This window comes from Elaeis guineensis, chromosome 3, assembly GCF_000442705.2.
Source record: "Elaeis guineensis isolate ETL-2024a chromosome 3, EG11, whole genome shotgun sequence".
Taxonomy (NCBI): Eukaryota; Viridiplantae; Streptophyta; class Magnoliopsida; order Arecales; family Arecaceae; genus Elaeis; species Elaeis guineensis.
Window position 1 is genome coordinate 113,689,045 of NC_025995.2, and position 15,368 is coordinate 113,704,412.

The 15,368-nt window shown below is 42.9% G+C and overlaps 1 protein-coding gene across 1 annotated transcript; it reads left to right on the forward strand.

The window, feature by feature from the left end:
• The first annotated feature begins 764 nt into the window (after positions 1 to 764).
• Positions 765 to 14,089, forward strand: LOC105040785 (uncharacterized). Its single transcript, XM_010917472.3, has 5 exons — positions 765 to 1,180; positions 1,274 to 1,388; positions 3,036 to 3,154; positions 13,301 to 13,368; positions 13,612 to 14,089. The coding sequence occupies exons 1-4, from the start codon at positions 933 to 935 to the stop codon at positions 13,350 to 13,352; spliced, it is 534 nt and encodes a 177-aa protein (XP_010915774.1). The 5' UTR covers positions 765 to 932; the 3' UTR covers positions 13,353 to 13,368; positions 13,612 to 14,089.
• The last annotated feature ends 1,279 nt before the right edge of the window (positions 14,090 to 15,368 follow it).

Consider the following 15,368-nt stretch of genomic DNA (forward strand, 5'->3'; position numbering starts at 1 on the left):
CATGCGATTGAAGTGTACATTAGAAGCATCCACATCCATTATATAGAAGTAGGTCTGCAGGCAAAAGGGAGATTTGGTGCCCATGGATAACTGTCGAGCATCGTATTGTCCCCGCTGCCCAGGTTAGAACAAAGTCCATCCTGTGCGTGTGCGTTTCTAGCGGTATGATGAAGTAAAGTCTCACCCAACGCCTAGTTGATGAGGAGCCCCAGAATCAACCTTGTCCTTACTCTTTGGTGTCCACGACCCATCCCTCTCTCATTGCATTATCTCTCGTGCTCCCTTTTACAATTACACCTGTATACCATGACACGAGAAAGAGAGATTCATTTAGATTGAAAATTATATCAAGGGTATTTAAGTTAATTAAATTAGTACGTCTAAAGCTTTTACCGTCAAAATATCATAATATTTGCTTTTAGAACTACTATTAATATACGTGAAAAAGCCCAAGTCCACGCTTAGGTTTAGTTCAGCTCAATCTGAATCTTCTATAATATATAAATGTATATTTATACTTTATGAATCCAATTTTTGTAACTTAAAAAAATATTAATAGCGCTCTTCCGCTTACCAATAATTTTTACGAAAACCATAAATATAAATTCATGGCCCTTCCAATCCTTTTCAAATATGTAATTTTTATAGGTATTTTTTATATTTTTTTAAACTAATAAATAGGTTTCTGATCCGTAGAGCGTGACTAATAAATAAGCAGGACTGAAGGCCGGGCCAGATTGGTCCTGGCTAATTTCAGTTATATCGTCGACTGAGCCTGGCCCAAATCCGGCCGGCCCGCCCGTTGACGCATAGCTCCTCCCATCATCCCTGCTGTTAGAAAGATCCGATCAAGAAGTGCCGAGATCTGCCGCTGCCGCCTCTGGGAGCAGAGATAGAGCGGAGGGGGCCGAGAGGGCGCGCGCGGACCAGCGATGCAATTCTTTGGAGGGTCGTCTGTGGCGGAGATCGCCCCATCTCCGGCGGCGCCGCCGGGAACGGCGACGGGGCTGGCCGGGAACAACGCGAACATGCTGTACATCTTCAACAGGAGCGGGGTGTGCCTGCTGTATCGCGAGTGGCACCGCCCGCTCCACACCTTGGACCCCCAGCAAGACCAAAAGCTCATGTTCGGCCTCCTCTTCTCCCTCCGCTCCTTCACGGCCAAGATGGATCCCACTAGGTTCCGATTACCCAATTCCCCCGATCCCCCTTTTTTCTTTCTTTGTCGATCCGAGCCCTAATAAACCATCTCTTTTATATTCTTTTGGAGCAGCGTCGATAAAGGAAATCTGGGGGTGCCTCTGCTCCCGGGACAGGGTTGCTCCTTCTACAGCTTCCGCACCAACACCTACAAGTTAAGCTTCATGGAGTGCCCCTCTGGGATTAAGGTCAGTTGTTCTGTCACCTCCTTTATGTTCAATCTGATCGAAATTATTCGAGAAGATTGGAAAACACTTAGACGAAATTGCCTATGATTGTAGTTTCCACGATGTGAAACTAGTGGAGTTCAGAATACGTGAGTCTCCTATGCGTTATACAAGATTCTAAGAGCAATGACAGTATATACGGAAAAATGAATGAATCACAGTTATAGGCAATGCATGTGTATAAAAAGTAAGCAGGCATTTGGTCAAGCAAGACAAAAAAGATCATATTGCGTTGTTATTGGGAAATCATTTTGCAAATTAGAACATATGTGCTTGATGATTGAAGCAGTGAAATATAAAGATGGAGACGCTGTGGTTATGTGTTGTAAGATATTGTGTGTATCTCATCCGTGCATAGTACATTTCTGTTCCATCTTCACAGCTCCCTCTCTTGCAACTATGCTGGACAATTACGAAAGTTTCTTTCTTTGGAAGAAATGATCGTAATTAGAGCAACTTTTGGGATGGTATTGTATTTTTAAGTAGATTATTCCTCATTATCTGGGGCCATGTTTAGAAAAGAAAGAATTGGAGGAATGTGCGTTATTGTAATTCCCAATGTATGAATTTATCCCCTTGTGGCCAATGGTATTGAAATGAGAATAGTCTCTCGAGCTTTTCTAATTTGAATATCAGAAAACAAAACTTTGTAGACCTAGAGAAAAGCTTGGAATTTGGTACATGGATTATTATTTTTTCCATGAGGTTTTGGAAGGGAAACAACAATGCTAGTTCTGCTAAGCCATATATTGGAAGTGAATTTGAAATCAGGCACCACAAAATGGTGATGTTCTGGATATGCAGGTAGTTCAGAGAAAAGAAGATTTAGTACTACTTTTTTATTCTTGGTAAGCTTTTTCCTAGTATCATTTTCATCTTTAGGGTGTCTATGGATAACTCCAGGAAGAGATATTTTTGATTTTGATTATGTTGGATGAACCTTTTCAATATCATGGATTGGTTTGGCATTGAACCAATAAAATCAGGTGATCTGTTCATGGATTGCTGTATATGGAATAATTTTGGGACTTAATGTTTTACCTTACTTGTTTAAACATTTATTTCTTGCATGAGTTCCATTCTGATTTGGAAAAACTTAAGAAGCCATGCTGCCTCATATCCAAGCCTGATCATTTCCATAATAATCCTTCCTGAACACCATAGCTTCTAGCAAGCTGCTTCTCGTTCAGTCTTAAGATATATCTTGTCGCTACTTCCCTGAACTCTTTTCATGTCTTTCTTTCACATACATACTGTGTAATTGAATCTATTCATGCCTTACTGCTTCACTAAATGGCTTCTGACTGGACTATTTATTGGATCACATGGGTTACTGTGTACAGCACTAGCTAAATATGTCCCACTAATTTTCACAATTTAACAAGTTATGAATTAGAGTTAGATGTAGTTGTGAACTCACAGATACATGTCATTCTTTATAAGCTGTTGGTTTAGATGCTACACATTTGTATCCTTTTTGTTTCATGGGAGTACTTGCTTGTCTTGTTGCAAGGTTATGGACTTGTATTTTAGCTCTTTTGATGGTAAATTGCTTTGCTAGTGGCTTCATAATCTGTACCATAACTGGCATTTACCTATTTGATGCAGATTATTTTAGTTACTCATCCCAAGACTGGTGATATGCGGGAACCACTGAGATATATATACAACATTTATGTGGAATATGTCATAAAGAATCCCCTCTATGTTCATGGGTCTCCAATCAAGTATGATTCCTATCACCTGTTTATTTTGATTTTCTATTCCTTTGAATGTACAAATACCTTCAACCAAATTGATTTATAGCTGAACATACATGTTTATTAGGTTTATGGCTTAAGCACTGGCATTAGTATCCCATGTAAATTTACAAATTTCCATTTCTTGAGCATGGATTGCATATCTTATGCACCATTATCATTCAGTCCTTAGAAAAGCAAATGTTCTGCAAGTTAAAATTTGTCTGTGGTTGCTTTATCTAGATGCTCTCATGCCTTTGGACCTGGAAGGTTTAAATAACACTTCCTGGACAGACAAATGCAAGACCATGCAAATCTACACATTTCGATATACAAAATTAGTTCTACACTGCTATTGCCTAAGTTCTAGGCAACATGCCTAAGATAATTTGTATTAATGAATCGTTGGGTCCAATAGTGTTGACGAAGAACTTCTTGTTTCTTTAGAATATAAAATGGTGAACTATGAAATGTGAACCAAAACCAGTTCCATAATGGAAGGAACAAGTCCAACTGTCGAAAATTGCTATTTGAGCGTGCCCAGGTGGCTACCTGGTTAAACTTCAAGTCATGCTAATGTTGCTCAATGTTGACCTTTGGAAAATACTGTATTGTGGAATTTGATCTGAATCTGGTGTGGTAATCATAAGGGATATACCAAATGTTAGATATTGGTACTTTAGCAAAATCCTTCTTTTTCTTGAGGGGAATATGGCAACCATGAAATTTGAACAAAATTTGTTCAACAGTGGGAAAGGATGATTCAGTCTAGCATTAGTATACTATGTATGATTTGCAGACGTCAGATGTTGATGTACTTGAAGTGTGATGGATATAGTCAGAACTAAGTCCCTCTATTAACTATTATGAGCTGCAGCTATTAAGAAAAGCACTGGAAAATTGAGTTTTCAACTAAAATTGTAAAAGCTTGATTCCGAAGGTCCTTAAGAGACCTTGGTAAAGAGAGGGGATCAACTTAGTCAGGGGGTTTCAAAAATGGAGCATGAGAATTTGTAAAATCTGAGTGAAAGTATGAAAAATCTTTAGAATACCTAAAAGGAAAAAATCTTTAGACTTTTTTAGAATTTATATTTTAGTTAAATTATCTCAAATCTAAAATCTTTAGCAGCCACATGCAGATGCACATGCATTATAATTAATACACTAAATAAATGCATCCTTTTCAACATCCCACTTTTATTAGAGAGTTAGTGGGTTTGTACGTATTTGTTCCCTTGGGGATTCTCCCCAGTTTGGAGTTCTTGTACGTGGTCACAAGGTGCCTCGGCTGCTTTATTAGGAACCCACACTGAGAGATCCAATCATCAGAAGAGAGCCTCCTATCTTTCCTCCTTACCATCATTTACATTTGACCTCCGGCACCTAAATCTTTTTGATCTTGGGATCAGATTGCTGCTAGACCTGCACAGGGACATCTATTAGTCTTAGAGCAGTAGTTCACTCCTTGGACTACAATATAGCCTCTTCTTCTCATGAATATAATAATGCCTCTTCTACCATCGCTCACTTGATATATTAAGGTGTATTCATTTTCCATGTGCTGTTTTGTAAGGGGTTTGGTAATTTTTCACTCAGAATTATTCCTCACATACATGCAATACTTGCATGCATGCATTCAACAAATATAGTATGAATATGTTGGTGTCATACATTTATGGACACATAAATTCATCCTTAGGTGCAGACATATGCAAATGACACACGTATTGCCTCTACACATGCATTTCCCTGAATTTGTATTCCCAATCTGTCCATAAGTCATGCATACAATGTATGCATGCATGAAAAAATTGTATCAATACATGTGCTTAACACATGCTCTGTGGTTTATGTAAGAGAAGGAGCATTTGGTAGATGGCTGTGAGCCCACCAGTTGTGGTGGTTTGGTGTAGGTTTGATGAAAATACTTCTTGTTTTGATTTTTGGGTTCCTCTCTCTTATTTATGTTAGTGTGTAATTTTGGAGGTGTGTACTTGCTAAGAACAGAATATATTTGTATAGAAAGGAGGTTGGATCTATGGCCTTGCCTTGAATGCTTGGCTTGGTGTAAACATCCACCACTCTGGGTGCTGTGGCCTATCTCCGATGGGGTAGTCGGTCGGGGGTCGAGTCGCTGCGTCTGAGTGACGGACGGCGGGAAACCGAAAGAGGATGCCTAGTCATCGGAGAAGGTGCACAGTCGAAGAAGTCGAGAGTGAGAGCAAGGGTTGGCGGCGAGTGCCGGTGCTGATCTCCGCCCGACGCCGAGGATGTGAGACCTACAAGGAAAGTCCTGTTGGAAGTTGCTCCGGTGAGGATCCTCCGATGTTCAAGTTAGAGATGTTGCTCAATAGAGAGAGGAGCAAAGTTCTAGCGTTTGTGTTAGCCTTTGCATACCTGGAGGGGTTCTTGCTTATCTCTATTTATAGAGGGATTAAGATCAATGGCAGAAGGACGGACTGTCATTTCGAGCATGTCCCATTATACGGAGGTGCATGGGGTATCTAAAAATGGCTCTGACGATGGGCGTGCCTTTTGTTCAACACGCAGATGGTCGTGACGGCGGACGCTACCGTGCGTGTGGCGTAATTAATGACCTCATGGCTTTCCATCATGGCGCGCAGCCAGCCGCCCAGGATAGGTATGGCTCTTAGGTGATGTGACTTGATGCGACCGACGGGATAGCGTGTCGTCTATGTTTAGTATTCGACTGCTCGGCTGACGTCCGTGCCCTGAGGTCCGGGAGTTGGATGAATGAGTCCGTGGAGCGGTGCCACTTGACCGGATATTTGGTAGGACACCGAGGAAGTAGTCGGCTATGCACCGAATGCCGAATGTCGTCCGTCAGTCGAGGGTAGCCCATCAAACTGGGATGAATAAATGCCGACCTGAATAGGCCCATTGTCTGTAGTCGGTTAAGCACCGATTGGGGTAAAATTGATTGATCCAGGTCGGGTTTAGTCGCAGCAATTTGGTCGGTGTAGTGCACTGGGTCGATCGGGAGGTGAGGAAGAAGGCTAGTCGGGTAAGGGCCGAGGATCTACCCTAACACCTGCCCTCCAACTCCCGAGTCTGATTGTGTGGCTTTAATCAGATGAAGGGAGTTAGTCGCCGTACGGATCCGAGTCACTTTTCTCGACAATTCTTCTTTTAATGTTGTTTCGAAGACTGCGCTCGATCGTTTTGTTGCTTCATGGAGTGAATCGTCGCTTTGTTACTTTGCAGAACGTGCAGCGGCTCTATCACATCACAGGTCATGTGGCAATAAATACCGTGATGCTCGAGGCGATCCTCTGTAATGATGGCAGAAGATCGGACGGCAAAGCAATAATAAGTTGAGGTACCTGAGCTATCCATGTGTCGATCACTGGTTGGTCCGATTCGTGATCACACGAATTCGACTGTCTTTGCACAATCTCAACGGTGGTGCGTCGAAAAATCGAGAAAATAGTCGGTGGAGATTGCTGCCACACATCGAGATCTCCGACATGCATCGAGATCTCTGAGGAAGGTGCGATTCTCGACGTCGATCCTAACCGTCGAAGGAGTTTATAAATAGGGATTGGTCCCGCCTCGGCTCTACTTCTGATTTTGGTGCCTTTGCTCTCAGTCTTAGATCCTTTGCTTTCTAGCAGAGAGCTTAGGGTCCCTGAGGCTTAGGCTTCATTGCAGTCGGCCATCTCCTTCGTTGTCGGTCTTCATCGAATGGACCGTTGGAGTAGAGTCCTCGAAGGGAGATCGGCCAAGATTTTTACCGAATGGGCCTAAAAGTATGGTCGTAGCCGCCGAATAGTCGTAATGATTGTAAAGATGACTTTTTCGATCTGAGAATACCTTGTTTTGGTCCCGCGCAGTCTTCGACTTATGTAGTAGATGGATTTCTGCACCTTGTTTTCTTCTCGGACCAGCACCGAGCTGATGGCTTCAGGAGTTGTAGCCAAATACATGAGTAGTTCGTCGTCGGTGTTTGGCTTCATCAGGAGTGGAGAAGAGCTTAGATACTGCTTTAAATCATCGAAAGCCTTCTGACACTCTTCCGTCTAGGTGAAGTCTTTCATCTGCCTGAGAATTTTGAAGAAGGAGATGCATCGTTCTGCGGACTTGAAGATAAATCGACTTAAGGATGCAATACGTTTTGCAAATTTTCGAATATCCCGTCGAGAGATTGGAGGCCTCATACCAAGAACTGCCTTGATCTTCTTGGGGTTGGTTTCGATGCCTTACTTTGTCACCATAAAGTCGAGAAACTTCCTCGACGTGATGCCGAAGGTGCACTTTGTCGGATTTAATTTTATTTGATATCTCCTCAGGGCTTCGAAAGCTTCAGTTGAAAGCTACATTTGATAGCCTCGGTGCTTTTCACGAGCATGTCATCGATGTAGACCTCCATATTACGATCGATTTGATTTTTGAAAATTTTGTTGACCAACGTCTGATATGTAGCTCCGATATTTTTAAGATCGAAAAGCATGATTTTGTAGCAATACAGGCCTTTGTCAGTAATGAATGCCATCTTCTCTTCATCTTCAGATGCCATCCGGATCTGATTATAGTCGGAGAAGACGTCCATGAAGCTGAGTAGCTGATGGCCTGATGTGGCATCGACTAGTTGATTAACCCGTGAAAGTGAAAAGCTATCTTTGGGACAAGTTTTGTTCAAGTCGGTGTAGTCGATACATATCTGCCACTTGTCATTTGCTTTCTCGACCATCACGATGTTCGGGAGCCAATCGGGATAGGTTGCCTCACGAATGAAGTTGGCTGTCAGTAACTTGTCAACCTCTTCATCGATGGCCTGCTGTCGCTCGGGAGCAAAGCTTCTTTTTCTTCGTTTCACCGTTTGTGGTTGGTGTCGATGTTCAGTCGGTGGACGATAGGGCTAAAAATGGGCTCGGGCCGTTTCGACTTCGGACCGAAAATCGGGCTAGGCCCGAAACAGTTCAGGTCGGGTTTGGACTGAATTATAGAGCCCATGTCTTTCGGGTCGGGCTCGGATATATCCTTGGTCAGGCCCGGGCCTGGCCCTGGTCCGAAGTTCAGCCCATCAATTTTGGTCCGAACTAGTCCGAATTTCAGTCCGTTAGCTCCAGTCCGATTCTTAATTTTTATGAATTACTCTCCCTGGGCCTGGGGCCTGAGCGGCTGAGCCGAATAGGATTATAGATTTATAGCCCGCTGCCCAGCCCCTGGCCTTTCGTCTTTCCCTCTTCAGACTTCAGTCTTCTCAATTCCCAAATTTCTTGTGTGATGCCCTAGCCCCTGACCGTGGAGTGGACCGTGGTCCTTGTCCGTCTGTCGACCGTCGCCGTCTTCGTCTTCTCCCATCGCCGACGAGGGTGTCTTCTCTTCACCCATCGGCCATCGGTGTTTGTCGGATTTCCAGACGGCCTTCATCGATTTTCGTCTTTCATCTTCCAGGTGTCTTCTCTTTATCCATCGGCCATCGGTGTTCGTCGGACTTTCAGACAACCTTCATCGACTTTCGTCTTTCATCTTTTGGTTTTTCGCCATCACCGACTCCAAGATTTCATCTTCCCCCACCTACATCTTCGACGCGGCGACGTCGGTCTTCTATCTTGGCTCATTGAGTCATCAGTCATTATCGACATTGGTCTTCGCATCCTCAGTCTTCACCTGTCGTCATTTTGGGCTTAGAGGAAAGGAGCGTAGAGGTAAGGAGACCTGATACTTTCTAGTCTTGAGGTGATAACATGTTCTTGCTTTAAACAGTGACAAACTCCAAACAATGACCAACTAAAGATGGTAAAGAGACCATCTTCACTTGTTGCCATCTCTGGAAGTCCATAGACTCCGAACAGTGACAAACTAACATAACAACCTAGTTTCGGATCGGCCCGATTAGGTTTGGGCCAGGCCGATTAGGTTCGGGCAGGCCCGATTGGGCCCGGGCCGGGCTCGGGCTTAGGCCAAGGCCGGACTCGGGCCTCATATTTTAAAAAAATTTTGGACCGAAGCCCGGCCCGAAGCCCATAAAAAAATTATGGGCCAAGCTCGAGTAGATGTATGGCCCGGCTCAGCCCAGTCCAGTTCTAGCCCTAGTGGATGATTATCCCCGGAGGGATGTCCGGTATGTCTAAGGCAGACCAGATGAAGGCATCAGCATTCTTTCTCAGAAAATTGATCAGCTTCTCTTGCAGTTCATTGCTTAATGAAGATCCGATCTGGATGGTCTTAGTCAGGTTCTCATCGTTGAGGGGCACTGAGATGAGTTGCTCTGCGGGTTCTCTCCGACTTTCTTCTTCTCTCTGATCTAGTCTGTCGTCGATGGGAAGAGCTTCAGTTGGTCTCTTTCTTTTGATTATGGTTAAGTAACATTGTCGGACCAATTGTTGATCTCTTCTTATTTCTCCGATTTCTTTTCTCGTCGAAAAGCGCACTAGCAAATGGTATGCTGAAACAATCGCTCGGAGCGCGTTTAATCCGGGTCGTTCTAAGATGACGTTGTAGGCAAAGGGGATTCGGACCACGAAGAAGTTGAGGCGCACGGTCGATTGCTGAGGTGGCTGTTGGACAGCAACAAAGGGTTAATTTCTCCTTCTACTTTGATCGAGTCGCCTGTGAATCTGACTAGAGGAATATTGACTAATTTAAGTTGGTCGGTAGAGAGTCGCATTTGGGAGAAACGATCGTAGAAAATCATATCAGCGAAACTTCCATTATCGACAAGACATCATTCTACATCGTAGTTGACGATTGTCATTGATACAACAACAGCATTGTTATGAGGAGTTTGACCTCCTCGTAGATCTTTCTTGGAGAAAACGATGTCGTCCTTAGCCCACTAATGTTTGGAGGTGCCTTCCAAGTCGTCTGCCCTTTGTAGTCTTGGTCCCATTGAAATCATGTTGATCACGTCTGCCGTAGGTTGAGCGCGAGCTTCCTCCTCGGGATGTGGCTGTGGAGGTGGATCACAAAAGGCAGCTGCACAGGTCGATCCCGCACGTACTTCTCGAGATAGCCCCACCTTATGAGGTCCTCTATCTCGTTCTTCAATTGGATGCACTATTTGGTATCGTGACCGTGATCACGATGGAACCAACAGTAGCACTTCTGGTTGCAAGGCTCGACTTCATCGACTGGGGTCATCGAAGGTAGCTCTCTCCCTCTATTTTCATGAGAATCTGCACACGAGTAGTCAGAGGGGTATAAGAATCGTACCTGTTGCCGAAATTTTTGGGCTTTAAATTTGGTCGGGGAGGTGGAGCCTCCTCAGCGTGGATTCGATTGAGCCCCACGAAGGTTCCTTTCTTCATCTTCTTCTTCTTCTGATCTTTGCCCTCGAACTGGCGTCAGTCAATCGCAGCTTCCTCGGCATGGATGTACTTTTGCGCGTGCTCGAGGAGTTCGGCATAAGTTCGAGGAAGCATCTTATCCAGGGAGTAAGTGAATCTGGAGCTGCACGTCTTCGTTTCATGGCTGCGATGGCCGTCGGCTCGTTGAGGTCCTTGTCCTCCAAGGTGGCGGCGTTGAAACGTGCCACGAAGTCTTATAACGATTCTCCATCCTGCTGTCTGATGGAGAAAAGGTTGTCGAAGGTTCATGGCACCCTTCGGTTGGTGCCGAAGTACGCCATGAAGAGTTGCTCGAACTGTTCGAACGAGTGGATGCTCCTCGATTGAAGTTCGAAGTACCACGTTTGGGTAGTTTTCTAGAGGATAACCGAAAAGATGATGCAGAGGGTGTTGGATGTCCCCTGTAGAAGCATGAGAGCTTTGTAGCTTTCGAGGTGGTCGAGTGGATTGGTGGAGCCGTCATTTGGCTCCATCTGCAGCATCTTGAACCGACTAGAGATTGACTCATCGAGGATCCACCGAGAGAAAGGTGGATGCGTGCTGATGCCGAGCTCACTGATGGAATCTCGATTATTCGTTTGGAGTTGATCCAGACGACGATTGATCTCCCTCAGCTTACAGTCGTATTTGTCTAATCGTCACTGAGACTTATCGGGATGTCGAGGATATCTTGGGGTAGAACCTTCCCTAGAAGAAGAACATAATGGAGACCGCGGTCTCTTCTCCTTGTATGGAGCTCGTCGAGGGGAAGGAGACTGGTAATCGTCGGAGTCAACATGTGGAGCATGCCGGAAGTCGGGATGTGGTGACCGTCGGATGGGTTGAGGACTCAACTAGCGGATACGTCGAACCGAGTGGCGGGACGATGAATGGGGCCGGTGACTGCGTCGGGAAGGCACATCACGCGGTGTCGGCTCCTCCGGTCGCTGTTGCTGGAGCTGGAGGCCGTCCAACCTCCGTCAGAGTTTTCACTTGCTGCATAAGGACGGCGAATTGCGAGTGGTCTGCTGTCACCTCCGGTCGTGAAACGCTTGGTTCTCTGAGGGTCGTCGGAGGTGCACCACACCGTGATGAGCGTTGAGCGGAACTTGCGGAAGCATTTTGCACTCTCATCTTGGCCATGGTGGTTCTTGGGAGAATATATGTATATTTTTTTACTCTCTTCTTCGATCTTCGTCTCCTTTCCTAGCGTGCCAAACTGTTGTGGTCTATTTTCGGTGGGGTAGTTGGCCGGGGGCCGAGTCGCTGCACCTGAGTGATGGACGGTGGAAAATCGGAGGAGGATGCCTAGTCACCGAAGAAAATGCACAATCGAAGAAGTCGAGAGCGAGAGAGAGGGTTAGTGGCGAGTGCCGGTGCTGATCGTCGTCGGGCGCTGGGGATGTGAGACCTGCAAGGAAAGTTTCGCCGAGGTTGCTCCGTCGAGGATTCTTCGACGCTCAAGTTAGAGATGTTGCTTAATAGAGAGAGGGGCAGAGTTTTGGCGTTTGTGTTAGCCTTTGCATATCTGGAGGGGTCTCCGCTTACCTATATTTATAGAGGGATTAAGATTAATGGCGGAAGGACAGGCCGTCATTCCGAGCGTGTCCCATCGTATGGAGGTGTATGGGGTATCTTTAAATGGCTCTGACGGCGGGTGTGCCTTTTGTTCGGTCACAGGTGGCCGCGGCGGCGAATGTTACTGCGCATGTGGCTCAATTAATGACCTCGTGGCTTCCCATCATGGTGCGCAGCCAGCCGTCCAGGGTATGGCTCTTGGGTGACGTGACTTGATGGGATAGCATGTTGGCCACGTTTAGCGTTTGGCTGCTCGACTGACGTCCGTGCCCTGGGGTCTGAAAGTCGGATGAATGAACCTGTGGAGTGGTGCCACTTGATCGGATAGTTGGTAGGACACCGAGAAAGTAGTCGACTATGTGCCAAATGCCGAATGTCGTCAGGCAGTCTAGGATAGCCCATCGAATCGGGATGAATAAATGCCGACCTGAATAGGCTCGTTGACTGTAGTCGATTAAGCATCGATTAGGGTAAAATTGATTGATCCAGGTCGGATTGAGTCACAGCAATTTGATCGGTGGAGCGCACTAGGTCAGTCGGGAGGTGAGGATGAAGGCTAGTTGGGTAAGGGCTGAGGATCTACCCCAACACTGGGCATTTTTTATTCTGATGTAGTAGAGAGAGTGCACCCATCCATTTATCCAGACAAGTATGCATGCAGCATGCATAAATAATCCCATGCTTACATTGCAAACTTGCATTCATCCATTCATCGATATACGCATACACGCAACTGTAAATGCATCAGCCAATATTTATGAATATGTTGATGTATCAATGGACCTAGATGCAGAAGTGCATGCAGAAACCTTGATATTCTGACTTGTCTGATTGTGAATCAGCTTAATTTTCAATAAAATCACCAATTGCTCATTCAGATTAAATAATTTTCCATTTTATGCCACCATATATGGTTTTGATTTGTTTTGCCAGAGAATGCTTTTAATATGTGATTCGACCAAGCACAAAGATGAGCCATCTATTTTCTGATGCATTGCTCAACAGTAGTATTCATTTCATATATGCGTCCAACCTGCTTGCTGTGCTGTTTCCTGCCAAGAAAAGTAGGGACTTCTAGTGCATAAGCTGGATGACTGTTGCTTTAACTTATCCATGCAATCTCCTAACTAATATAAGTTGTGCCAATCTCTTACATGCAACTTCATAGCATGTCAATTTAATTATGCAAACTTCATTTAGAATTAATTTTCAACTTCTCAACGGATAAGTGTGGTGGCTGATTTCATTTTATTCCTTTTTGTAGATGCGAGCTCTTCAATACAAATCTTGACCAATATGTGAAGACTTTGGTATAGCTTGCTGAGTGCCAAGGTAATTTCCAATTCCATCATGATGCTTATAAATAAATCTATTGGCTGGGTATGATTTTACATGTTTCTGAGCATGGAGTAGCAACTCTCTCTCTCTCTCTCTCTCTCTCTCTCTCTCACTCGCTCTCTACATGAAATAGATCAAACCACCTGCTTGATGGGTTATTTTTCTACTTTTGTTGTTGTTGTTGTTTGTGTTAGCTATCGGAATGTTTAAGTCCTTCATGAGTTCTTGTGTCTGCAGGATTTGCTGTCAGAACTGCCATCATCTTGGAAAATCTTTTACTGCAACCAGAGAGCCACAGCTTATTGAAGTTTTCGTACGTCCAGATGAGTCTGGATATCCTGAAAACCTAGAACATGGAGAGGCTTAAATTTCTGCTCATATTCTGCCCGATGATGTCCAGACGTTTCTCACTCTTGTAAGAAAAACTTTCTTGCTGCTTGGTGTTTGGATGCTATATTCACGACTTTGAGCTCACAATGTAGAATTGTGCAGAGTATTGCATGTCTAGTGGTAAAAGCCATTGACTTGTCCAGATAGAAGAATTTGGATGCAGGACTCATCCCATGGTTTTTGTTTTATTTCTTTACTGAATATCACAGAACCAATTCTGCAGAAATTTTGATACATTTATATTTGATGTTTTTTTTTTTTTAAATACAATTCCTTTATGTTTGAGTTGCTGTAGAAACTATTATGGTAATCTGTTGTTTATCAACTGTGGGTTCCTTTTTCTTTCCTTCAGTTTCACTTATCTTCTAAATTGCTTGCAAATCCAGCAATTCCTGGCCTTACGAAGTGATCGTTTTTTTTTTTTTTTTGGTTAAAAAAAAAAAAAAAAGAGTAGGAAAATAAAAGGTGCAGCTTCAGCCTCCCTTTAAACCAGAAACTCTAGCACACGTGAGTACTTAGATTAAAGTTTGCCCTCTTAATAAAAGATGCGGCTTTACCTTTTATCACAAAGAATACATCTGGAGTGAAAGGTACACATATTTTCTAACCGAAGTAGAATAGATCTATCACTGTTTAATGTAGATTAACGTGCAATTTGCTGCATTTTGCTTCAACAAAAAAAAAAAAAAGTTGCATTTTCCACTTTATTTTTTTGATGATGTCCTTTGATACCTTGAAATTTAGTAAATATGCTCCCCTTGTTGATACATTTTTTTTTTTTGCGAAGAGAGATTACATCCGTTTCATCCTCAAGGTACCATTTGGTATATTACCAATGATGTGATCACTAGAGTGATATGATCATCGGATGATGTGAGTATTGGGATGATGTATAAATAATCGGACGATGTGTGATCACTGTATTTGGTATATCATTGAAATATCACTGAGAATAAAAATTTATTGTGTTTGATATATTACTAAATAGTGATAGTGATAATGTATAAAATATCATAAATAGTCTTACATATTAATATATAATAATTACTTCACAATTTGATTAAATATTCTTCATTCACAATTCCTTTCAAAAACATGTAGTAATAGTAGTAATAATAATAATAATATTTATTTATTATTATTATTATTATTATTATTATTATTATACGTATTTATTTTGATTAAGTTAATAAAATAATATTATAATAATATTATATATAATTTTAGGTTTAGCTAATTTTGACCATCAATATTAGGGCTGTTCATTAGGAATAATAATTTAGCCAATCAAAATAAAATGAGAAAAAGAAAAACATGAAGAGTTTAGCATCTATCTATGTCAATTAACCATATATACCTATAGAAATAAAATAAATATTTAATAAATAAATAAAAAATATTCATATCATTTAATTAAATATACCAATAAAAATAAAATAGACATCTGGAAGATAACTAAGAGGTATTTATATCAATTTACTACACCTACTAATTAAGATAAAATAGACATTTTCAATAGGGGTATCAAAGATGAAAGGTCAAAAAAAAAAAAAAAAAAAGAGAGATGGGGAAGATTTTTCTTTTCTCCTTAATTTATTGATAAA